Source organism: Amphibalanus amphitrite, unplaced genomic scaffold, assembly GCF_019059575.1.
Source record: "Amphibalanus amphitrite isolate SeventyFive unplaced genomic scaffold, NRLGWU_Aamphi_draft 000740F_arrow, whole genome shotgun sequence".
In the NCBI taxonomy this organism is placed as follows: Eukaryota; Metazoa; Arthropoda; class Thecostraca; order Balanomorpha; family Balanidae; genus Amphibalanus; species Amphibalanus amphitrite.
The window spans coordinates 244,933-269,183 of NW_024882234.1; the positions used below are offsets into that span (position 1 = coordinate 244,933).

General features: G+C 53.8%; 1 protein-coding gene across 8 annotated transcripts in view; it reads right to left on the reverse strand.

The window, feature by feature from the left end:
* The window catches only part of LOC122365459 (receptor-type tyrosine-protein phosphatase S-like), a 70,695-nt gene that overhangs the window by 15,431 nt on the left and 31,013 nt on the right, over window positions 1-24,251 (reverse strand). For all 8 annotated transcript variants that reach the window (XM_043336661.1, XM_043336662.1, XM_043336665.1 and 5 more), the window contains 5 exons: window positions 24,098-24,213; window positions 12,509-12,596; window positions 12,016-12,110; window positions 10,182-10,316; window positions 220-354 (listed from right to left, as the gene is read on the reverse strand). In XM_043336661.1, coding sequence (XP_043192596.1) covers window positions 220-354; window positions 10,182-10,316; window positions 12,016-12,110; window positions 12,509-12,596; window positions 24,098-24,213 — 569 coding nt within the window. The remainder of the gene's footprint in view (window positions 1-219; window positions 355-10,181; window positions 10,317-12,015; window positions 12,111-12,508; window positions 12,597-24,097; window positions 24,214-24,251) is intronic.

Sequence of the window (24,251 nt, forward strand, 5' to 3'; positions counted from 1 at the left end):
CCAAGGAGCGTGTATCGCCACACGGCACGTGAGCCTACACAACAGTCTGGGGCGCAATAGTTCTACACGAACGGCACACCTGACGGCGATACCTCCCTACCGCCATTCCCTAGGCCGTGCCTGTGCGCAGTGTGTCTTAATCACAGGCTCCAAACTATAAACTGACGCCTGCACCTTTCGCCAGTCCTTAGGAAACTCCGCACACAGACCGGTACCCACCTCGCCGTCCTTCTTGAGCTTGATGGTGCGGATGACAAAGTTGGCGAGCTGCTCTTCCTTGAGCAGTGTGACGCTGATGTCGCCGAATTCCTCCTCCCGGTCGACCAGCACCGGCCAGTACTGGACACACATCACCTGTAAGGACACATATAAGAGTTATCACCAGTACTGGACACACATCACCTGTACGGACAGAGGTCAGAGTTATCACACCGGCCAGTACTGGACACACATCACCTGTCCGGACAGAGGTCAGAGTTATCACACCGGCCAGTGCTGGACACACATCACCTGTCCGGACAGAGGTCAGAGTTATCACACCGGCCAGTACTGGACACACATCACCTGTACGGACAGAGGTCAGAGTTATCACACCGGCCAGTGCTGGACACACATCACCTGTACGGACACAGGTCAAGACTATCGTGGCCAGTACTGGACAGACATCATCTGTTCGAGCACATATCAATTATCAGAGTAACCACCGGCCAGTACTGGACACACATCACCTGTCCGGACACACAGCAGTCATCACCGGCCAGTACTGGACACACATAACCTGTCCGGATAAATGTCAGCTACCACCGGTCAGTAATGGACACACATCTCGGTCCGAACATTGTCCGGACACAGGAGTTATCATGTCACGCTACCGCATCCATGATATGTTTGATGATATTTTCCTCCAGAAACCATTTTCACCCATCCCTCGACTGCCTAGACCATCTGTCGCCCCGATCTGATCCGTTGGCCACCGCAGTCGTACCCTACAGCTCTGTAGGTGGTCACCTGCGTGATAAGGCGGGCGACCTGCGTGCTGGGACCCGACCCTTCCCCACGCGACAACTCGATCACGGCCGGCCGCTCAGACCCGTCCATACAGCACCAATGGATGAGGGTGATGGTGCCGGCACAGCACACCAGCACAGGTGTAGGGACGGTCGTGGGTCAGTAGGTACAGATGTATGGACACTGGACGGTCGCATGCCCAACCATAGGGCACCACCAGCACCCCATTGTACCAGTGTGGAACGAGCCTCATTACTGTCTGTTACATAACTAAGTCCACACGCAAGTCCCCAGCTCTACCATTAGCCATAAGCCAACATTCCACTGACCAAAGCCAGGATAAACGGGAGGCGTCCGATTCCAAAGCCGGACCAAATCCCCACAGTCAGGATTGGAAATGCGTCCCGGGCTGACTCCAGCAGAGAAGTGTCGTTACACTGCCAGCATTAGAAAGTTCCTTGATGTCGCATTAGCATCACTCCGGCGCTTCGTGGCCGGTCACCGTATGTCGCAGCCTACCCCTCACAGCGCTTATAACGAGCGCTGCCGTTCAGCATAAATACACTGGCGACCAAGGCGCGACACACTATAGAAAGTGACTACTGGCTTGCTGGCGTCACACATGTTTGTAAACGCTTGACATCACTGTTATGGTACCGCAAAACAGCCAAGCTATTGCACGCGCTTTGCCGGAAGTTCACAAATCGATTCCGACGTAAACAACTGCTGGGTTCAGTTGGTTATGATCGCACGGTATTTTTACGCTTGGTGGCATTATTGCAGCAAGTTCCCCTCCGCATTTTAGTTCATGCCCGTACATACAAGAACTGTATAAAGATACCTGCCAATAGGCGTATTATAGCTGCTTATAACCCGCCTTGCGATACTATTCCAGCGGAAGTTATAACGTTGAATCATAAGACAGCGTGAAGACTGCCAAGAGGGATGGCGTCAGCCGACAGATACTCCGTATGGGACTCTCCAAAAACAGATTCATTCGAAAGAGCCATTTGAACACCGATCAGACCAACAGATAGATGAGTCTGCTGGGGGTCGGAGGGAGTCGTCTGACATATGACAAACGAGCAGAAAGTCACAGTTCACACGCCAAGATCAGAGAACTATAGGGTATTGCCGTGCTCGCGTTCGCTAACGACTTCCTTCCGACTCGATTGATGTCGCCCTCTCGGCGGCAGAAGTGCCGAGTCGGCGCCGGCGGTCGGGTCGGCCCCGCTCTGGCAGGTCACGCAGTACCGGCACCCGCAGAGCATCCGGCCACGGCGCCAGGCCGGCCAACTTTCGGCATACATCAGCGCCCCGAAGTTGGCCCGTAAGCCGTGCCGCGGCCCATTAGCCGGCCACTGCGCGGCGCCGGGAGTCGGGAGTCGGACGGCGTCGGGAGTCGGACGGTCGGGAGTCGGGCGGTCGGGAGTCGGGCGGTCGGGAGTCGGGCGGTCGGGAGTCGGGCGGTCGGGAGTCGGGCGGAGTCGGGAGTCGGGCGGTGTCGGGAGTCGGGCGGTCGGGAGTCGGACGGCGTCGGGAGTCGGGCGGGGTGTGTGTCGGGGGTCGGGTGGTCGGGAGTCGGGAGTCGGGCGGAGTCGGGAGTCAGGCGGTCGGGAGTCGGACGGCGTCGGGAGTCGGGCAGCGCCGGGAGTCGGGCGGCGTCGGAGCGGGTCGGCCGACCCAGTGCAGTCCCAGAGAAGACTCAGTCCCGTCCAATCGCCAGTCCGGCGCCCATCGAGTGGCTTCCCAGTTCCATCTCAGAGCCGATGGCGCCCGAGCCAGCGCGGTCAGTCCGGCCGGCCGCCGCGCCGTCCATCCGTCCGTCGCCAGTGGACACGTGACTGACGCGGGGGAGCCTGGTCGTCTGTCGTCAGCAGACACGTGACGAGTGCGGGGGCGAACGGCACGTGATTGTGGCCTTAATCAGCCGCTCCGGCCATGAGACGGGGAGGGATGGGGGCGGGACGGACGCCAGGCCACTCGGCCAGCTGGCGGACACCGAGCATTTCTGCACGGAAACCCGCACTGCAGTGCCGCCAGGATTACGTGCTTCAACCGTCTGAAATAAATCCTGAAATTTGGACCAATTAGGGATCTCAGTTGACAAGTGTTGTCCTTTTCAGCCCGACATCCTCTGGTCGATGTTTCCTCATTAGTTGAACGTCGCATCTGTCGGATCGATGGGATCGATTTGTGGTGTAATCACAGCCCGATACTGCGGCGTTCACCAGCGATTGGCGTGACCGGGGACGGCCCAGCCGCGGCGCTGTTTGGGCACAACCAGCGCCGTGACCGAGACGTGTCTGCACTGTGGCAGTGACCAAAACGTGCCAGCTGCAGCGCTGTCTGGGAACAGCCAGCGCCGTGACCGGGGACGGACCAGCCGCGGCGCTGTTTGGGCACAGCCAACGCCGTGGCTGGGACATGCCAGCGCCGTAGCTGGCTACGCCCCAGCGCTGAGCACTGAGCAGTCGCTGTGTTTGTCCACGTACCAGCACGGTGGCCGGTACCTGGACACAGCTGGTGGTGAGCACCCCAGCCGAGCCGAGCAACCGGCACCAACAGCTACCACAATCTCAGTGAGATCGACCGCCAGAGTTACCTACAAGATCAATGACGCTTACCGTCTGTCCCCGATCAATGGCTCTCGGAGGGTTGCTGCTGGCGCTGCCTTCACCGTGAGTTGACGGAACCACTGCACCTGCCCTATACCGCCATTTACAACAGCGCCAAGGAGCAACGACCATAGTTTGACGACATAGGGGAGAGTGGGGAAAGATGCCCAGGGTTTTACTATGTCATATATTATTCGAAAATGACGATCGGAAAGCAAAAACTTGTAGTTTCAACGAAAGCCGACATCATTTTTCTCCAAAAATATCACACTTTCGTGCTTGAAATATGATAACTTTTTTTTTGCTATTAAGCATTTTCCTGAAGAAGTGAAAGGGGGCATCTTACCCCACAGGGTGGGAAAGACGCCCCCTGGCGTTGGGTAAGATGCCCCCTGCACTATAGGGTAGACCGGGGCAAGTCGCCCCGCCGAGGTAAAACGCCTCACCGATGTTTCTCGGAACTGGCAAGGATCTGGGGAAATATTTTCTCTTCTATAAAACGTGCACTATATGATCATTATATGACCAGACTGGAAAGAAATTGTGATGACTCCTTAGGGAGATATAGCCAAAAATGTGTTTTTGGAGTGATTTTTATGTTTTGTTGTCAGGTTATGCATCATGGCGTTCTTTTATGGTCCACATCAGGTTAACGACTTTTATGTATTTTGAACAACTATTATCTAACGCTTATAATGCCGGGTTGGTTCGTGTTAAATTATGTCTTGCTGGAGTGCAAGGCGTCGTTTTCTGACCGAACTACGTGATGGGGTAAAACGCCCCAGTAGGTCGCGGGGCAAAAAGCCCCATGGGGCGTTTTGCCTCATGTGTTGTTCGTACTACCCATTTCCTAATGTTCGGTAGCTGGCAAACAGTAAGTTTCTATGCATTTATGTGTAGTTTTCTCATCAACCGGATGGCAAAGGAAGTATTTGGTTGACAGTTGCATGGCAATAATTTATCATTTGGCCTTATGAGGCAGGTGAAAAACCTGCTCATACAATAGTGTCATAGCTGAACACCTGATAGGATGGAAGGTGCTAACTTCAGTGCCGTGCCTCCCAAGGTCTAACGGACCTCTCATATAAGATTTGGTCAACTAGCATGTTTAATCTTTAATCTAGAGTATGGGGCTTCTTGCCCCGGGCCGTGGGGCGTTTTGCCCTGGGGTTGGGGCAAAATGCCCCATTTGCAGTTGTTTCACATGTCACTTCCTAGCTTGGAGTCCGATAATGAGTGAATGAATTTGAGGGGTGGAATTTAAAGTAAAATGTCCAAAGAACGCATTGAGCACAAATTTGGCCTTCCAGGTGATGTAGGACAAAAGTTATGTAGCAAAATAAATTATCTGGGGCGTCTTGCCCCAGGCTACCCTAAGTGACATAAATGGGCACGTGAATCGCCTGAACGAATCAGTAGTCCCTTCGGGCCTGCAGTAGACACCAAACGTCATTGTAAGGGCCCTCAAAAGTAGTCGTAAGGGGCTTCAGAGGTCATCGTTAGGGCCATCATAGTCCAGCGCGGCCAAACAAGCCTCCGTGGTGGCGTTCGGAGACCACTGTGGTGCCCTTATAGGTCTTCATGATGCTTGAGGGCCCTCGAGCCCATCGTGGGGACCTCGGATGCCAGCGCGGCCCGTGGAGCCAACGTAGGAGCCCTCAAAGGATGTCGTGAGGGGCCTTGGAGCCAATAATGTGGCCCACAGAGGCCGTCGTAAGGGCTCTCAGAGTCAGATGCCGCCCAAAAAGTCGCTGTGTGGGCCGAGAGACCGGCATGGGGAGTACCCGACCGTACTGGACTCTCAATAGTCCCAGATCGGCTTTTGTCTCTCATCACAGGCATGTAATAAATGATTTGACGGGCTGCTTGAAGGACAGCCTACGGATTTAGGGGGGCGTCTTTCCCCATCAGGACAGGGGGCATCTTACCCCAAGGTACCGAGGTAACATTAAATCAGTACAATTTGTTAGCCATAAAACTACACCCTGAAACAAACTGTTTGGGACACAGTACACGCATGTTAATTTATCACGACTATAGCAAGGGACGCAAAAATTATCTACCTTCTTTGATATTTACAATGTTTTGACACCAAAATATTTTTTGAAAGCAGCAAATAAAAAACATGCAATCACCAGCCAGCCGTTGCAAAACTGAGCCTCGCAAATTTTTGTGCAGTTAACAAGGCAGGCTTCCGCTTCACGCTAAGAACATTAATTTCCAGGTTCGATTCTTTGTTTCGCCGCTAGAGGGGGTGGGGCGTCTTTCCCACCCTGGGCATCTTACCCCACTCTCCCCTATCTCAGAATCAACACCTCACGGAATGTTCAGGTAAACTCCAGCTACAAACTCTGAAAGACTGTGCAGTTGACGCAGCGGACTGGTTATACGGTCCACATAACATTCAGGCAGCACAGCTGTGACGGCCAAAACACAGCCAAAATACGCCAATAAGTACACTCAAAGGATAGTCTGAACGACCAAAAGCCGAAAGAAGACCCGATATGAAACATTCGAGCACGCAATATCCGCAATATCCTTTTAACGATGAGGTCACAGGCTACGCAACATTGCGTTTTCCTACGAACATCCTGGTAATAATCTGATAACAGGAAAACATTCATCCTCGGTATCGGTTTTGAACAAATACGAGTCACATCGGTATCGAAAAACAAGCAACATTGTAATTTGTCGATGAGCACCAGCATTTGTCGGTAGGTAAGCAACTTTTGTTGAAATACAAACGTGCCTAAGATGTAAAATAAGTGTTAACGACTGACGAGAAGAATAATCAAATGCCCCTTCACCGGAAGGGGCGTCATCCCTAGAACTACAGCGACCAGGCAGCGCTTGCGCCAAGACTCCAGCACTAAGCGGTGCTAATGGCAGTTATGCTACGTGTCTCTAGTCTATCAGACTTGCACCCGACAGTCGGGAAGGCACTGCGCCTAGACACGCCAGCGGCCGGTGCATTCCTCACCACAAGCGGTGCGGACGGCGTGCAAGGTGCGTGAAATTACGATGTTTTGGGGGTTTTCAAGTGCCTGGACTGCAGAGTGCAGAGGTAGTCGGCGCCCATAGTGCGAGAATCGAAACGTCAGCGACAAGACGGGGCGGAGGGACAAGAGAGTTGACGTGTACTCCGAAAAGCCAACAATACCCGTAGCGAGCACCAGATTACGTATTTACCTTGAGCAAGGTTAATGAATATTGTTAACTTACGGGTTAATTATGATCACATTCTCAAACGACCAATCAAACACAGGAGCCCAAAATAGAGCAATAAATAGAAAACAATTTTGAGAGCCCCAACTCACTGGAAGCTGGCAACGCAACCTTCTTTTAAGACATGAAATCGTTCTTGGGTTTAGACAACTCAAACATGAGCTTCAATTGATCAATGCCTATGCCAAGATACCAATATAGAGACTATAATGGTATAATTCCCCACAATACTATTTCCTCGCGTCCAAAACTGCCACACGACCTTTCGCGTTCCAGCTCTATAATGCACGCAGTCTGAGCAGCGTCCAACGGCATCCGGTCTCGATACAAAGAGTTGGCGGACGCCCAGAAGCTCCGAACTACAAGGCAGCGGCCGCGCCGCTCAGCGAATATCCGGTCCAGGCGAACGTAAAACAGAGCCGTGCCACATAAAATAGTCCAAACCGCTGGAGTTGAAGCACAACATTACTTTTCGCGTCAAACATCGCAAAATCCAAGGACTCCACAGAATTCCTCGCCATTTATGGGCGTTGTGCACATAGCGACGCTTATTTACAAATGCAGCTACATTTAGCCAGCGTTCTCCGCTCAATGGAAACCCAGTCCCGCTTAACTGGCCGAAATGTTGCACTGCCTGTTTCCGGCGAACTGGAACGGGAATGCCTCCAGTGCTCCTAAAGTCGATTAGGATTATTCCACAGGGAAAGAGATAGGCCCAGCGGCCTGGCAACAGCCAGCATTACACCAGTGGTGATCATCGCGCTGGTCAAGGAAGTTGTCGCTGACACCGCTGCTCGGCACACCCAGCATCTTCGGAGACACACGTTGTGCGCCTATTATTTGCCAATGCCATCAATAAAACAATCTTTTTGGCAGATCTTCCTCAGAAACTGCTTTAACCCTCGCCGGCCGAGGGGGGGGGGCGGGTGCCGCCCCCCCCCATAGGTTTTTTTTCGCGATAGCTCCGAACACGCTGGCGATAGAGAGCTGAAACTTGGCATACCTGACCTTTGATCCAAACCGAATCTTTTGACACCAACCGCATTTTTGGGTCAGGTCAGGTCACTGACCTATGACGTCATAAGTGAACCTCTGCACGGTCTTCAGATGTCGCAACTTCGCAACGCCCTCACTGCCAGAGGAGATGTCACAGGGAAATGAAACTTGCAGGATCTAGTATCCATTATGAGTCCCACAACTTGTATATCTCGGATTTTTCCTAAAGGTCTTATGAGGTCAGGTCATTTTCGTGACCTCACCATTATAAGTCAATGGGGAAAAATGAAAACTGCTATTCTGGCGCCGGGAACGATCTCCAACAATCTCAAGCACACAGAATCGTGATTTGATGCACTCCTTGCAAGGTTAGATGCGTCACTTTTGCAATGTTGACCTTGCGTGACGTCATTTATGACGTCATCAAGGTCATATTAGTTTTTCGTCAATAACTCTTGATCAAATTGAGCTAGCGAGTCAGGAAAGCCACCAATGGACTCAGGAAGATATCAGGAATCGAATGATATGCGACATGACCTCTTTCGACCAGCTTCGTGACCTGGGGGTGCTGACCTGACCTTGATCTGAGGTCAACACCCCAAGTTGACCTGACCCGGACAAAAAGTATACCATTCGACGCGCCTGAGCGATACGAACACGATGCTGCCAAAATCGGCGCTCTGCGGCCGTTTTTTGCGAAGTTATTAACCAAAAACTGAACCGTACCTTGGGGCACTTGACCTGACCTCAGAGGTCACCGGTTGACCTAGGACCTTAAAATCGGGTACCAATATCTGCGTCTCGTAACGGCGCACACGCTCGTTTTTTCCGCGACGCGCTAGCTCCACCAGGGGCGAAACGGCGAGGGGGGGTCGTACCCGCCCCCCCCCCCCTCGGCCGGCGCGTATGTAGAAAACCAATAGGTCCGGCGAGGGTTAATAATCAGCAGAGTGGCGGATGGAACCAGTCAGTCACGGATCAGGAGCGGACAGCCCCGGCGCATTGGTCAGCACCTCAGCACCACCCTTCCTCCGCCGGACCGGTCCACTCTCAGCGACCAGGTCACCCCGGCGGACAGCCGCCGCGCCGGCCCCGCCTGCCGGCGCCCCAGGCCAAGTGGAGCTAACTCAAAGGTCAGCCAACTTGTGCCAGGTAAACATGACTCTCGACGGCCGGTCGAGATTCTAGCTGAAATAGCATTCCTCCCAGGCAATGCCCGCAGCCGACACGGCTGTTTGCATGTATGTAGCTGCAACCACAAATCACTGACAGGAAACGAAAGTGCCGCAGTTTTAGCACGCCTTGGTCGCAGATTCGCTTCTGTGCCTGTTACTCAAGTTAGTAAGGTCTTAAGGAAATAAAAATTAGCGGAAAGAGGCGTTCGTACAATTGCGACTTTTAACAAATCAATAAATAAATATTGTAAGTTTGCGCGACGTTTTTTTACGCATATCCACATGCTATTAGGCCGCAACGAACTGCGTCTGGAGCTGACACACACATAATAGAAGGTTCAAACAGATACGTGAGCGCTTCGAAATAACATGAGCTACAGCAGGCTAAATAACATCAGCTACAGCAGGCTAAATCATATAATAACGTAATAACATTTTCAGCGTAACTGCATTTGCTTCAACGTGTCTACCATACCTCCACGGGTAGGTATTGGGTTCAGCACAGGTGACATTAAATGCCAGACGAATTATGCCAGAACGAGCACAAATTACCGAACGCCGAGCGGCCGTGGGCGGCGGCGAACAGCGGCGGGTCTGTCCCACGCCATTCCGCCATAGCCACAGCACACACGCCAGCCGGGCACGCGATCCGCGGAGCGGCTGGCGGTTCGGCACAGCGCTGGGCGCCGTCAAACACCCGTTTCCGCCCAATGTCGGCGGCTGACACGTCACGGAGCCGAGTGGCGTGACGTCAGCGGCGCGCGCGTGCCGCCGCCCAAACACGGCCCGTGACGCAGTCCTGGACACCACGGCGGTCACCGGCGACCCACGGTCATGTGACGGGGTGGAGGGAGGAGTTCACGGTCTGTGACGCAGTCCTGGACACAACGGTGGTCACCGGTGCCCCATGGTCAATGGTCATGTGATGGGGAGGGGCTCTGGCCCCACTGACCGCCGCGCCACATTCCACCCGGAGATAAAAGGCCGCGTCCAGCGAGATGACAGACGCGGCTCGGGAGCGGACCCAAACAAGGCCGCCCCGCCGGCGCACCAGCCGCAGCGAGCCAGCGCGGCGGCCGCCTGGTAACCAAACGCTAACAATGACTTCAAAGCGGAGCACTAACAAGATGATGCACTCTGACGGCACTGACGCACTCACCTTAATGAAGTCGAACGTTTTGGTGAGCATGACGATGCAGGGCGACCGCTCCTTCCACATCATCCGCCAAAAGTCGTTGAGGGTGCGTTCGTTGGGGCCCTGCGTCACGATGTAGGCGTTCGGCTTGAGCAGACTCTGCGATAACAGATGGAGAGGGGGAAGTCAGTGGGAGGTCCAGTCCATCTGTGCTGACCAGCAGTTCATTGACCTCAGGTTTGTACAGTTCAATGATAAGAGCTGACAGGGAGCGGGTTACAGAATACAGAGTACTAATCCATATCACATATAAATGATAATGCACATGGCTTTTCACGATAGTATGCAACAGAACATGGGAGAATGAGCAGCTGCCGCATTTACATTGACAAACAATAGCTCGGCCAAGATCGTGTGAAAATTCGTGTAAGTTGGAAACAGCACCCGTGTAAGCTACATGTCATAGAGCATACCTATCAAAGAAGTCCTTTAATCTCTCTTTTCCTAAACAAAGCGAACTACGAAACCGCCTTCTCCATCCGGCGCCGGCCCAGACTTCCATTTATTCAGAGTGAGTTATAAGTGTGAGTGTGGGTGTAGCATAATTGCGGCCGCAGGCGGACTATTTTAGCGGAGTAAGGCGCTACCAATCTACAGGCGCCGATCAATGGTCGACTAGTATCGGCGTTTCGGCGCGACAGCGCGCGGCGGTAACGGCGTGCCTGATACCGGATCGGCGAAACGCCGCGGTCACTCAGACCCCACCCACTACCACCTAACGGTGAGGGTAGGCCGCGGCCCGACCAACCGCGCTCCGGTCACGAAATGAACATGCTGTACAAAAACAGTGCCAGTTCCGCGGCTTTTCTTTGGTGAAAATCATTAGTGGAACGAGTCATCATTGACGCATGTAGGCTCCGATTGTTATGAAAATGTGTCAGATTGAATAATAAAAAAAAAACGCTCTCTATGCAGAACCAGCGAATGCTTTGTCTTTTCTTGTCGGAATTCGGCTGAAATGTCCAGCCATTCATTCTTCCGAGGATCATATAACGGAACAAAGTGCCACTATGAGGCCTCTGCAGCTCTGTGGCGTGGGTGATCAGCGGTGCCTGTCCTGCCCGTCTCCACCGGTCCCCGTGATCGGATCTCACGCTCGGCAGTCGGACGGCCCGCCGAGGGATGCCCGGCCGGCGCCGCGGGGCTGCCGCTCGGCCCGCCGGAGTCGGGCGGACGTGTGCCAGCAAACGGAGCGGAACGGAGCCCAAAAGGCGACCATCAGCATACACTTCCCTTGGCCATCTAGGTCAGCCGCCCAGCCGAGCCAAATGCCCTCAGCTACATGAAAATGGCGCAGATGAACATATACTCCGAACGTGTTTGTTCACGCCGCTTTTACATGACGTCACGAGTTGCTCAGCTATTCACGCTGCCTACAAAGACGACATTCACTGAGCCTTCACTCCATCACAGGCGGCTGTAGTGGTGCCATCCGAGGTCTTAGGGACGGTACATATTCAGTACCGGGTCGGAGGCGCTCGTACGACCGACTCCGTCCCGCCATGCAATCAACTCGGCCCCACCATACAGTCCGCTCGATCACTCTGTCCCATCCTACGGCTGGTTCCCACCTCTTGACCCGAGCCCCGAGGCATGTGTGTATGTGTGTTATGTGCGTGTATGTGTTACTGGCATGGCCAATACAGGCCATCCAATAGTATAGTCAATCAATTGTCACACATTCCCATTCAAGGTAGCCGAAAAAGTCGGCCACGACCCATGGTCACTGCTACACATCAAACAGCCACGCTACACACATCAGACATCAGGCATCACACCAGTGACGCCGGCGACTCACGTCCACGTATGACGCGTTGATGTAGTCGGACTCTGCCTCGTCCACGGGATCGGGATCCGCGGGCAGCATGTCCAACACCACCCGGTTGTAGTCGTCTGAGGGGCGCAGCAACACGGCGTCAGGCTCGGGAAGGAACGCTTCGTGACGGGACAAACTACTTCGAACTTGTACGTGATTAGAGGGAAAACATCAATGAGCTGGGCATGCCATCAGTAGGAAGGTAATTCTACTCAGAAATCCATCCATTAATGATGCACGAGCTACTCCGTGCAAAAACGGTAACGTGGGTCACCATGGAACTCGTTCACGCAATATGCATCGATACAACAGGAATAGTCGGTATGAGCAGTCGAGACTGGCTATTTCGCCACACCTGTCGGAGTCGTGTGTCCCTGACCCAGTGGTGCATCCCCCGGGGACCGTCTGGGACCGACTGCCCTCGGCGGCACGGTACCCGGCGGTACCCGTGGACCCCACCGCCCGCGCTACTCACAGGGGACGATCTTGTGGTTCTGGTTCTTGGGCTCATTGCACGGTTTGGTGCCGTGGCGGCACGGGTGCGCCTCGATCCGGCCAGCGTGCTGCGAAACGGGAACGGTACCGTCAGCCACATACCTTCGCGTAATGGGGCTTTAGGGCGCCGACTACAAAGGTCAACTTGCGCCCATGTCAGTCACATACCGCGCACAGTGATACAGTAGGCACACCACACAACACGGTGTTGACACGAGCACAAATGTTGTGTGCCAAACGACACGACACGACGGCCGACACACGTCAATCACATACACTCAGCCATCAACACACGTTTTGAGCTTGTTTTGTGGACAGGCCACGGGACAGGCTACGGGACAGGCCCAACTACAGGCCACGGGAGAGTGCAGTGACGGCGCGCTGCTGGTCGCGGTTGGACAGGGACGAAGTGAACCGGCTGTTGGCTGCGGTGGACTGGAGCCCGGTGTTCACCAGTGATAACCCAGAGGTGCAGTGGGACTACTTTTTAGCTGTGACACGACCCTTACTTGACACTGTAGCACCTATCAAGCGGCGCAAAGTGTTTAACCCGACAGCGCCTTTTACTACCAGTGACACCAGAGACCTAATGGCGAGACGTCGTGCGGCTCTCCGAGCACGCGATGACAGCTACAAGTGCCTAAACCGACAGGTACGGTCGGCGATTCGGCGGGACACCCGTGAGGAGCTGGACCGGCGGCTGCGTGAGGCGGGGCCGAGCGGTATGTGGCGCGTGGTCCGGCCTGTCATCGGGTCGAAACGGCCGACACGATCCACCCCCAGCGCGGACGCAGACGCGCTCAACCGCTACTTTGTGAGTGTTGGTCCCGATACGGCCCGTCAGGTGGACACGTCCGGGCCAGAGCTGCCGGTCCGCCTACCTCGGGTGGCCACCGGCCGGTTCCAGGTGGCGCCCATCTCGCCAGACGACCTGTGCCGTGTTATCTCCCGGATGCGTAACTCTGCTGCGTGTGGCGCCGACGGACTTTGTATACGTTTTATCAAGATAGGTCTGCCATCACTTTGTCATGTTCTTACACATATAGTCAACAGTAGCCTCGTGTCACAACATGTTCCAGGCTCATGGAAACTAGCTCTCGTTCATCCGATTCAAAAGTCGTCCAAGTCCACAGACACAACTAACTACCGGCCCATCTCTATCTTACCCACAATAGCAAAGATAGTCGAACGTGTTGTCTACGAGCAACTGTTTTACTTCTTCACGGCTCATCACCTGTTCTCGTCAAATCAGCATGGTTTCAGGTCCTACCATTCGACTGACACAGCACTTTTATCTGTTACCGACCATGTGTTTACTGCCATGGACCGGAGCAAAATCACGCTTTTGTGCCTCCTCGACTGTTCGAAGTGCTTTGATGTAATACCGCATGACTCTTTGCTCCGAAAACTTGAACTCTATGGGGTAGATACACGCTGGTTCACTAGTTATCTCGACGGCCACTACCAGCAAGTTCAAATACAGGATAACTTGGGTGGAAGCGTGACGTCAGCTGTGCTTCCGAACCACATTGGTACGTATCAGGGTTCCGCGCTCGGGCCTCTGCTATTCTCGATTTACGCGAACGATTTACCTCTGTACACGGACGGCGCGCACGTGGTACAATATGCGGACGACACTCAGGTGGCGGTCTCTGGTGGGATCGGCGACATCGGCTCCCTGGTGCAGCAAATGGAACACAACCTGGCTTTGCTCTCTCGGTGGTTCAGCAAAAATGGCATCAAAATCAATGCACAGAAAACACAGTTTATCATTCTTGGCACGCGTCAAAATATTCAACGTCTCGGACCAGTCAACATTAAATTCATGGATGCCGATGTCGCCGCTTCCGCCACTGTCCTCAACCTGGGTGTCACATTTGACCAGCACATGACTTTTACCCCTCATGTGGACAATGTAGTGCAGCGATGTACCGGAATGTTGTGCGGACTGAGCCACAGCAGGCACAGTCTGCCTCAGTCCACCCTGCTGACACTCATTCAGGGCCTCGTCATCTCACGCCTTGTATACTGTCTGGTGGTTTATGGTGTGTGCGGCAGCAGTCAGATGAAGCGTATTCAAAAAGTGCTAAACTTTGCCGCACGCGTTTTATCGGGACGGAGGAAATCTGCGCACATTAGCGATGTACTTTATCAACTGGACTGGCTTACTGCCGAGAACATGTACCTCTATCACGGCCTCGCCCTGCTGAAACGGATGCTGCTGTCATCGCAACCCGAATGTATTGCTGGTGGCCTGGTCACACGCAGGGACGTCCACCAGCGTATCACCCGTAACGCCGACCACCTTATCACGCCGGCGATTCGGTCCGAGTCGGGCAGGCGCCGCTTCCTGTACCATATTGTAGTCGCATACAACGATTTGCCAGCCGCGATACGATGTCGAACAGGAGCCCAGTTTAAAAAGGAGCTGCGGCTACATCTGCTAGGGAGGCAACGGAGAATGTAGAGAATCTGGCTGGTCATTTGAACTTGCATATCTTACCTGTATATGACTGACTGCAAAGCGTGCATGTATGCGTGTGTGTGATTGTGTGTGCTCGTGTGCGTGCTTGTGATGACCACAATGATCATTCGTTTAATCATATTGACAACGGGGCACGGAATAGCCACATAACTGTGTGGAAGTGCTTCATGATGTGTAATACAATACAATACAATACAATACAGAACACGTACCGGTTTCAATTAATAATAAATTATTACTATCATGAATCATAATTATGCCGGGCAATTTACAAGTAGCCCTCATCATGTGTGTCGACTGCAATGTCTGGGAACAGGAGCGATCAGCTACTTTGGAAGCGCAGCACTTCTCAGCGCATTGCACTTCCAATATTGGGTCCAAGGATATCGCACAGGATACATTCAGCATCAGCTCCATATCATACTTATCTCTAAGCACACGAGCAAGGCAAAGTGCCTTTGGCTATGATGGCCTATCCCATGCAATCTGTCTGAGATGCTGGATATTCTGATGGCAGTGATAAAGCTCGAAGACCCAGCCAGAAGAAGCGGCTGATCATGTAAATGGACATGAAAGCTCTCCGCTCAGACTGAGACATTTAGAAGCATCCTAGGATTCCTTGTGGGTCTTGAATGAACTGTCCAACTAAGTCCCCAACTTCGTGCAGCGTTCGACTGATTTGTTACATTGATGAGGGAGTTTCAACAAACCATTTTCAATTTAGCATGTCATCACTAATGTTATCATCTAGCTCAATGCCTACTAATGGATTCCATCGAAGGTTCGAATAAGGCAGAATTTGCCGTTGATGTACATAATGTAAGATCGGGGCGGGACATTATCGGCTGGGGAGAGTCCGACCGGCCACAGAAATGTGTTTGTCGCGGCCCGTCCGATCCCCACACAGTAACCTATCACGCAACACTACCACAGACGCTGGCAATCGGCCGGCGTGCTTGCATAATCTAGCAGCCAAGATAGAGTGCTCACTTGGGAGGCACACGAAAGTCACCCACGTCGGCACGCTAAATGTTCTCGGGAAAGATAATTACCTTAACCCGCGCCCCGCTGGGGGGGGGGGCAGAATCTGCCCCCCCTCCCGTTTTTCGCCAATAACTTCTAAACGCGTTACGCCAGCGACGTAAAACTCTCAGTACCTTATCATACATCAATTTGACACGTTCCCTGAAAATTTGAGCGAAATCCGTCGGAAAATTTTTGAGAAATTGACGTTTTAGTGACGTCATGTTCGCCATTTTCGCCTCAAAAACGGCAAAATTTCAAACGCCGCTAACATCTTCATTTTTAAAGGAATCAAGACGTAACAAAAAAGGTTATACGTGATTCTACTTTGTCTATCAAATGGCTATCTCGGTTTTTTGAAAATTTTGGATTTTGACCAAAATTTTTCCAAAAAACTGACTTTTTTGGGAAAATATTTATAAAATCCAAAATTTTGAGTTTATCGAAAAAACCGGAATATATGTCAAAGAAGTGGTCTATGTGCACCTACATACCAATTTTTAGAAGAATCGGTTCAAAAATGTGGGAGTTATTCAAAATTTAATGACGTCACGACACACAACATTTTTGAAAAATTATTTTTTTGGAAGTTCTAGACCTCGTACGGAAACAAAAATAGCATCATTCGATTCGCCGTGAAAAACTGCATCGGATAGACACCTTTTTAGGCCTTAACAACCAACTTCAAAATTTGACCTCACTTGACCTCACCTTGACCTGACCTCGACCTGAAATTCATCCAGAGGTGGTCCATATCACTTATTGAGTGTGCCTATTGAATTCCATGAGTAAAATGACCCATAAAACATGTGTCGCACATGCCCTTTTCTATATTTTGTTTTTGGTGACCTGACCTGACCTTGACCTTGACCTTTGAATGACATTGTGTGCAACGAATATTGTCTTGGTAGTCTAAGAACACGTTTTGGGCAATCAGTCTCAGTTCATTCTTCGGCAACTACGGTGCAAGGCCGATACTGTAGAAACTTGCATTTTGTACCCTTGACCTGACCTTGACGGTTGACCTGACCTCTGACCTACTTAAGCAAAAAAAATTGGGCTCTTAAGATCCGCCTTGTTGAGAGCTTTCGATTGCCGTTTTCCCCGTCTTTCTACGACCATCGGTTCGGAAGTTAGACAGGGGGGGCAGAATCTGCCCCCCCCCCCCCCAGCAGGGCGCGTATGGCTGAATAGCCCAGCGGGGCGCGGGTTAAGCATTTTAAAACGGCGATAAAAGTGGCCACGCGCCATGCGCATGGCGTCCGAAACAAACAACGCAGACAAAATGTGAGCCATTTAAAGTAAAAATGGAACCTTATTCTATATCACCCTGAGGACGTCTTCAAAATATAAAAGAGACGTTCGATCGAGCTGATTAAAAACAGTAGGCACCGGGCATTATGGTAGCGCGCGCAGCTGACATTTACTTCATGGGAACTAGAATCATATGACGGCAGTTACTCCCAAATCAGCGAGCTCCTTGTCTGAGCTCAGACAAGCATTGAACTGGATAGATATCTGACGGACACTCGGGCCCTGCACAGACAATGGCCGACAACCGTCTCAGCAGAGACTCGCGACTGCCGGCGGCAGGTTATCTCGACTGTCCCGGCGCGAGCGGCTCAGCCACAGCGACATCCGCCGGGCACCGGTCTCCAGCTCCCGGCCACAGCTCCACCCAGCTGAGCTGTCGGCCGCTCACTTAGTGACAAAGACAGAGCACCTTCTCCGCCCCCTGACAGCCGGTCCGTCCCAGCGGCCGGGCGCGGGCGGCTGTAGAAACAACACCGCACCGCCGCCGGGGGCCGGCGTCAGCGGGCGCGGTGACGCACCGGAGCGGTCCCCGCGGACCGGGAGCGGGCATCCGTCGGCCGGCGCCGCGCCCGATAGCCACTATCAGAGGCAATGAGCGGCGCCGGCCGGCCCTGACTGGCGCGCACTGCTGCCAGATAGTGGTGCCGAACGACCGGCCCCGGCGCCGGGCTGGGTCCCCCGGCGCGGCGGTGACTGCCTGTCGGAGCGCCGCAGCAGACGACGGGGAGAGAACAGAGCGAAGAGAATCACCGTTCGCCACTGACTGTGGCAGAAAGATACAGAGCAGCCCAGACGTCACTGACCGAGGCAGAGCGACGCAGAGGTGACGCTGAGTGGAACAGGATCAATGCGGCAAAGAAAGCGACGAAAGACGGACTGACGGGGAAAGACAGCCAAGAGAGAGCAGCCGGTGGTGGCGCCACAAAAACAAACGGGGCCCGTGGCGGCGCACCGCACGACGCCAGCCGTTCCGCGGCGGGGTACCCCGGGACCAGGTGGTAACAGTTCCAAATCGGATCGACACGTGCAGACAGCGAGAGAGGGAGAGAGAGAGAGAGAGAGAGAGAGAGAGAGAGAGAGAGAGAGAGAGAGAGAGAGAGAGAGAGAGAGAGAGAGAGAGAGAGAGAGAGAGAGAGAGACGCGGTACCGATCAAACTAGGTAACAGACAGGGACAGACACAACGACCATTGGAACACAGTCAACATACTCCACTGTGACACCAGGAAGGAGAAATAAGACTGGTCTGGCTAGGTGTGTCGGTGGTAGATACGTTTACCACCCAGTTGGGTACAACGCGGCTTGACAGCTCTGTGAGAGCACACGGGTTAACGACAATATGGGATACAAATCGCTCCCGTCTTCTCTTGCTTCAGTGATAAGACACTGGAGTCTATATTTGGGCGGTATCGGAACCAATCGCTCAGCCGAATGTACTCGGCGGGAAAGGTTACAGTTCAGCCAGTCCATTTCAGCAAGGGTTGGCTTCAGACCAGCATTCCACGAGGAAAGTTTAAATGCATATCCTTGTGGTTCCGCATGATGTATGACTTGAGAAATAATTTTCGAAATGTAAGGGAACTGCTGAGAAGTGTTATAAATCGTGAGCAATTTCAGCTGGAAGATGAAACGTAGTGGCAATAAATAAGTTCACAATGCATGTGAATGGCAAAGTTCCATGCAAATTGCATCACTGACACATCTGATTAACAAGCGGGAACGAAAGTTTAATAGCTCGCCAGACTTCATTCCCAGAGGTAGAAATGACTCGAAGCGCTGCTATCTGAGCGTGAAATGTGGGCCGTGTGTCCGGCCGCAAGCGAGGGCTGAGGGAGGACCGCCATCCGTCTCTGACCGGGGGAAGATAGCGGCCACCCGGGATCGCGGCGACAAAGCAGCCGATACACAAACCCCATTCATTTCCCACAGAGCCGGGCACGACGGCAGATCGATAGAAACAACCAGCTACAGGGTGTCCGGAAATTGATTGCACACTGTCCACATGCCCGTATCTCACACATGCTCCCGCCCAACCGGTTAGGGAGGGTCGCGACCCCGCCCCCGGGCACCCCAGCGTGTCAGTTGATCACGTGACCCAGCAGGCGACCTGACCCGAGCCGCAGTGAACGGCCACAGGTCATTTTCCGAGAGGCAGTCTTCGCGCGCGGGCCCCATATCGGGAATGGTGAGGGAGCACGCTTTGACGACGCGCCACCGCGCGGTTGGGATGGTTCAAGCCGGGATGACGGTAGGCGATGTTGCCCGACAAGTGGGCGTATCTCGCCGGACCCTTCATTACTGGCTAGCTCTCGACCGCAGCGGTGCATCACTGGAGAATCGTAAAGGTCGTGGAAGAAAGACTGTGCTGAGCAGAGTGGCCAAAATCGTGCTCGCCAAGGCCGTGCTGAAACGACGCCAATCGACGCGGAAACTGGCCAAAAAGCTGACTGAGAAGGGTCACCCGGTGTCGAAGTCCACTGTTCACCACTACATGACCAAGTGCTTGGGTCTCAAGCCGCTAAAACTGCGCCGCCAGCCAAAACTGACCGAAGCCCAGAAGCGGAAAAGGCTGGCATTTGCCCGGGAGCGGAAGAACTGGACCATCCAGGACTGGCGGCGCGTCTTGTTCAGCGATGAGTCGGTGTTCGAGCTCATGCACCCGCCGAATCGCCAGAACGAGCGCGTCTGGGCGCACAGCAGCGCTGAAGTGCCTGCCATCGACACGGTGAAGCAGCCGCTGAAAGTCATGGTCTGGGCCATGATGAGTCATCAGGGCCTGTCGGAGCTCCACTTCGTCCCCCGCGGCCAGACCGTGACGGCCCAGTACTACGTGGAGGAGGTCCTGAAGAAGTCGGCAGCGTCGGCGATGAAGCGGAAGAGGAAGACGGGGCCGCCAACACAGGTCGAGCTGCTCCCGAAGATGTCCGAGGCTATCTTCCAGCAGGACGGCGCTCCGGCTCATCACGCCACCAGCACTCAACAGTGGTGCCGGGACAACCTCCCAGGGTTTTGGGAGAAGGGTGTATGGCCGGGCAACAGCCCTGACCTGTCGCCCATCGAGAACGTGTGGGCTATCGTGCAGAGCGAGCTCGACATGATGGAGCCGGCTACCACCGAGAAGGCGCTAATCAGGAACCTCCAGCGAGCGTGGCTCAGCATCAGTGCGGAGACACTGGATAACCTCATGTGCGGCATGCCCGACCGCATGAGGGAGTGTGTGCGACTGGGTGGAGGGTATATCGGCAAATAAACCATGAAACATGCTCGTTTTGTTTCCTTGTCAAATGTACTAAAAGAGTGTGCAATCAATTTCCGGACACCCTGTATAAGCGCTTCCCGTCTAAAGAAAATGCGGACAATGAACAACGTTCAAAGCACTGGCGGATCCAGACAGGCGGTCCTGGACGCTGCAGCGTGTGGCATACCCCCTAAAAAAGTTTCTCCAATTTCCAAAAGCTTCCCAGATTTCGATTCCGTACGCACTGCTGAGCAGTTTAAAACAAACTTTTCCTTATCAAAGTCGTTACGCTCTTTTTTATTCTAAAAAACGCCAAATTCTGTCGAGTTCGGGTGCCGCGGGGGGGGGGGCATTTGCCCCAAATCTCCCTGGATCCACCAGTGGTTCAAAGATAGGCTGCCCCTACCCCTTCCTAGTCCGCATTAGCGTTCACAATCATAGGCGGCGGAACGGGGAGGGCACCGGGGCACCGTGCCCCCCTTTGATTTTGGCATTTTAATATTAGCCCTATGGGCGATGCATAGAAAGAATGGGACCAAAAGCCGGCAGTGCCCCCTTAATTGAAGGTGTTCCGCCGCTACTGTTCACAATGCGATCAGCCTGTAAAGCACTATCACCAGTGATTATAAGTGCACTTCTTTGCAGCTTTGCTCATGAAACTCAACGGCAGACTGCAAAAAGACAACATCAGCGAGCATAAATTTCCGACCTCGCAGGCTGAAATCAAACGATATAATTAAAACATCTGCCATTATCATCAAAGGCAATAGCTCTCAACATTGTGGTTAGCTCACTAATTTCCATACTCCCCACTATTTTTGATAGCCAACTGAAAAAATATATATGTAAGAAAACGTACCGTAGGCAAATGTATCAAACTTGGGTAATGCAATATTCAATTACCTACCGAATACCGATTATCATGCAACAGCTCGACAAAAGTAACTGATTTTCCCCAAAGCAAACAAGTGTAACCCGTCCGATTAGAAAAAAGTAGAAACGATCAAGACTACTTTACGTTACAGTGACCGAAGTTTTCGACTCAGTTACAAATTTACAATCCAGTCGTCCATCAGAGTCGATGTTAACATGTAGGTAACGACTAGGTCTTCCTAGACATTGCATGTAATCATTGTATTGTTTTTCGGAAGTTCAGCAAGGGCGGGATTGAATACTCAGAGATAACATTGTGAGAACTTTCGAGAGAACAACTTGGCACCCGAGCTATGCAGCTTGCAACTCAGCACGTGTCGGCTGACTCACGGCGGCAGCAGCTGCCCAGGGCCGACGCCCAGCCTATATTCCCGCCGGTAGATGGCGTTCCCAAGCAGCGCCTGGATACATGCTGTGCCGCATGGCACGATGAAAAGCTTTGTAGGCAACTCAATGGAATGGAATGGGGCCGAGCTCCACTGTTGTCTGTTAGCGGTTGAGACTTGCCAACACATGCCCATTGCTCACGATAGAATTCAGCGGTTCAAGAACAACCAGTTACTGGATGTTGCACGATACCATGAATGAGATAATACGACACCTACTGAGTGATTAGAACCATGGTGCCGTATCCTGTGCTGTTTTGTTCTCTTCCTTAAGCAGTGGTGGAGAAGCAAGCAGCATCGACTTAAAGTCAGTCAATAAATCAGCGACGATGACACTATGCAGAAATTCATTGAGGACAATTGTAACTAACAAACAATTCATTTGTGTCACGGTAAAAACCTACTTCGGTAAAACTCCTAGCACCATAAGAGCACACATTCGAAACAAACGATAGATCACCACACCTTAAACATAATATGGACTGAAGCGCTGGAGGCACTGGCATTTAGCTTTCCAAACACTCATCATTATTCAGCTGTCACACCACTTTACCCCTGCAGCGACATTGACTGATGTCGAGCGGCGCTGGTCAATCACCGCCAGTGCCTGTAACCGGTCCGACTCTCGCCAAAACCACCCGAGTCCGGCGCCACTGCGGCCCGCCACGGCTCGGGGCCAGCCGGGCGCCGCTCGTGGCGGGCCCATATCCGCCGCCGCGGCGTCAATTGATGACACCCGCTCTGACGCGGCGTCATCCATCTGGGCGGCGGCGTCATCGCCGGCGGCCGCCGGGCTGTCCAGCCGTCTGTTTGTTTATTATCTGACCAGGCTCACCGATCAGCGGCTCGGCTGACGGACGGGGCGGCCGGCTGCGGCGCCAGGTGCGGCCGCCGACACGCGGCGCCGCGCTCACCGCCGGACATGATGGCCAGCCGTCAGCGGCGGCGCCGGCCGAGCCACCGCCGGCGACACGTCGCGCCGCCGCGGCTGGCATCGGCCGACCGCGCCGCTGCCAACTCAAATGCCGCCGGAATCCGCGCGGCGGCGACGGCACCGTATCCAGCGGCCGTTTCGCGCAAACACCAGCTCGGTCCGGCGACCTGAGCGGGCGCCGTGGCACGCCGGCGCCGCCGGATCGTCCGCGCCACCCCCCCCCCCCCCCTCCTTCACGGAGACTGACTGACACGAAATCGGCACCCAGTGTCTCCCAGACCCCCGGACGGTCCCCGGAGTACCGCCGCCGTCCGGCAGTGGCCGGGTCGTCCCTCCCTCAGGGCCGGAGCGGTCTCGGCTCGGTCGCCGCGGGGACGGTCGGAGCGCTCTGCCGGCCAATGTGGGGCACTGGGCCACCGGCGCGGCCCGGCCCGGCCGACGGCGCTCCTGACCCAGATCGGGCGGAGCAGCGCCGGCCGCGCCAGCTCCCCACCCACCGCCGGACATGCCGCACAAAAGACGGCCCACCGCCCGCGAAGGCCAGTGCAGCGGTGACTGAGAGCGGACATCGCGCCGTCGGGGTCGCAGCCAGCGCGGCGGGAACAGAACGGGTAACGACGCAGAGCAGCAACGCCATTCCGGCATCCTGCGTCATCACTTGTGGATAAAAAGGCCAGACTACTGAATGACCCAGCAATTAGAAGCGACGTTGACGATAGAATCACGCTGTGGACACACAATACTCGCATATCCGTGATTACCTCACGCAGGAGGCGAACTCCTGGAAACCTACCGCGGCCGGCAAACACCGTACGTCCATGAAGCTAATGATCCGCACAAACGCAGCGTGTCCGTGTCCCCGGCAACGGCTAACGAGCGGCCGTGAGCGGCGCGCCCGGAGCCAGCCCGTATCCGCGTCTCACACGGATCCCGATCAATAAGGTAAACAGCGGTGTCGCCGTCAGCCGGCGGATGGCGGTAACGGCACGCCAGCGACCGCCTGTCCGTCAGCCGGGCCGCCGACCAGCCAATGACGAGCAAACAACGACCAACTTTTGGACAGCTTAAATGGATGGCCTGCATCGGAATCGCCATTCGATGGAAATACACATGAATCGCACCACGCCTACACATTTTCGGTTCGGCACGAGACTTTAGAGTTCGACTCAAGGCCACCCAATCTGGGGCGGGTCGGGCAAATACTGAAAACACAAACCAGTAAGTTGTCACCCAAGTGATATGCTAACTGGAAACTCACCTGAAATTCGACTTTGAACAGGATGGGATATTTCCTGTGCTGCTCGCAATACTTGATAAAGTTGGCCTTCTCCACCGGCTTTTTGGGAATGGCTCGGATCGCTTTGTCTTCTTCGGCTGTCCGGGAGAACGAAAAACGTCAGTGACTGTTACAT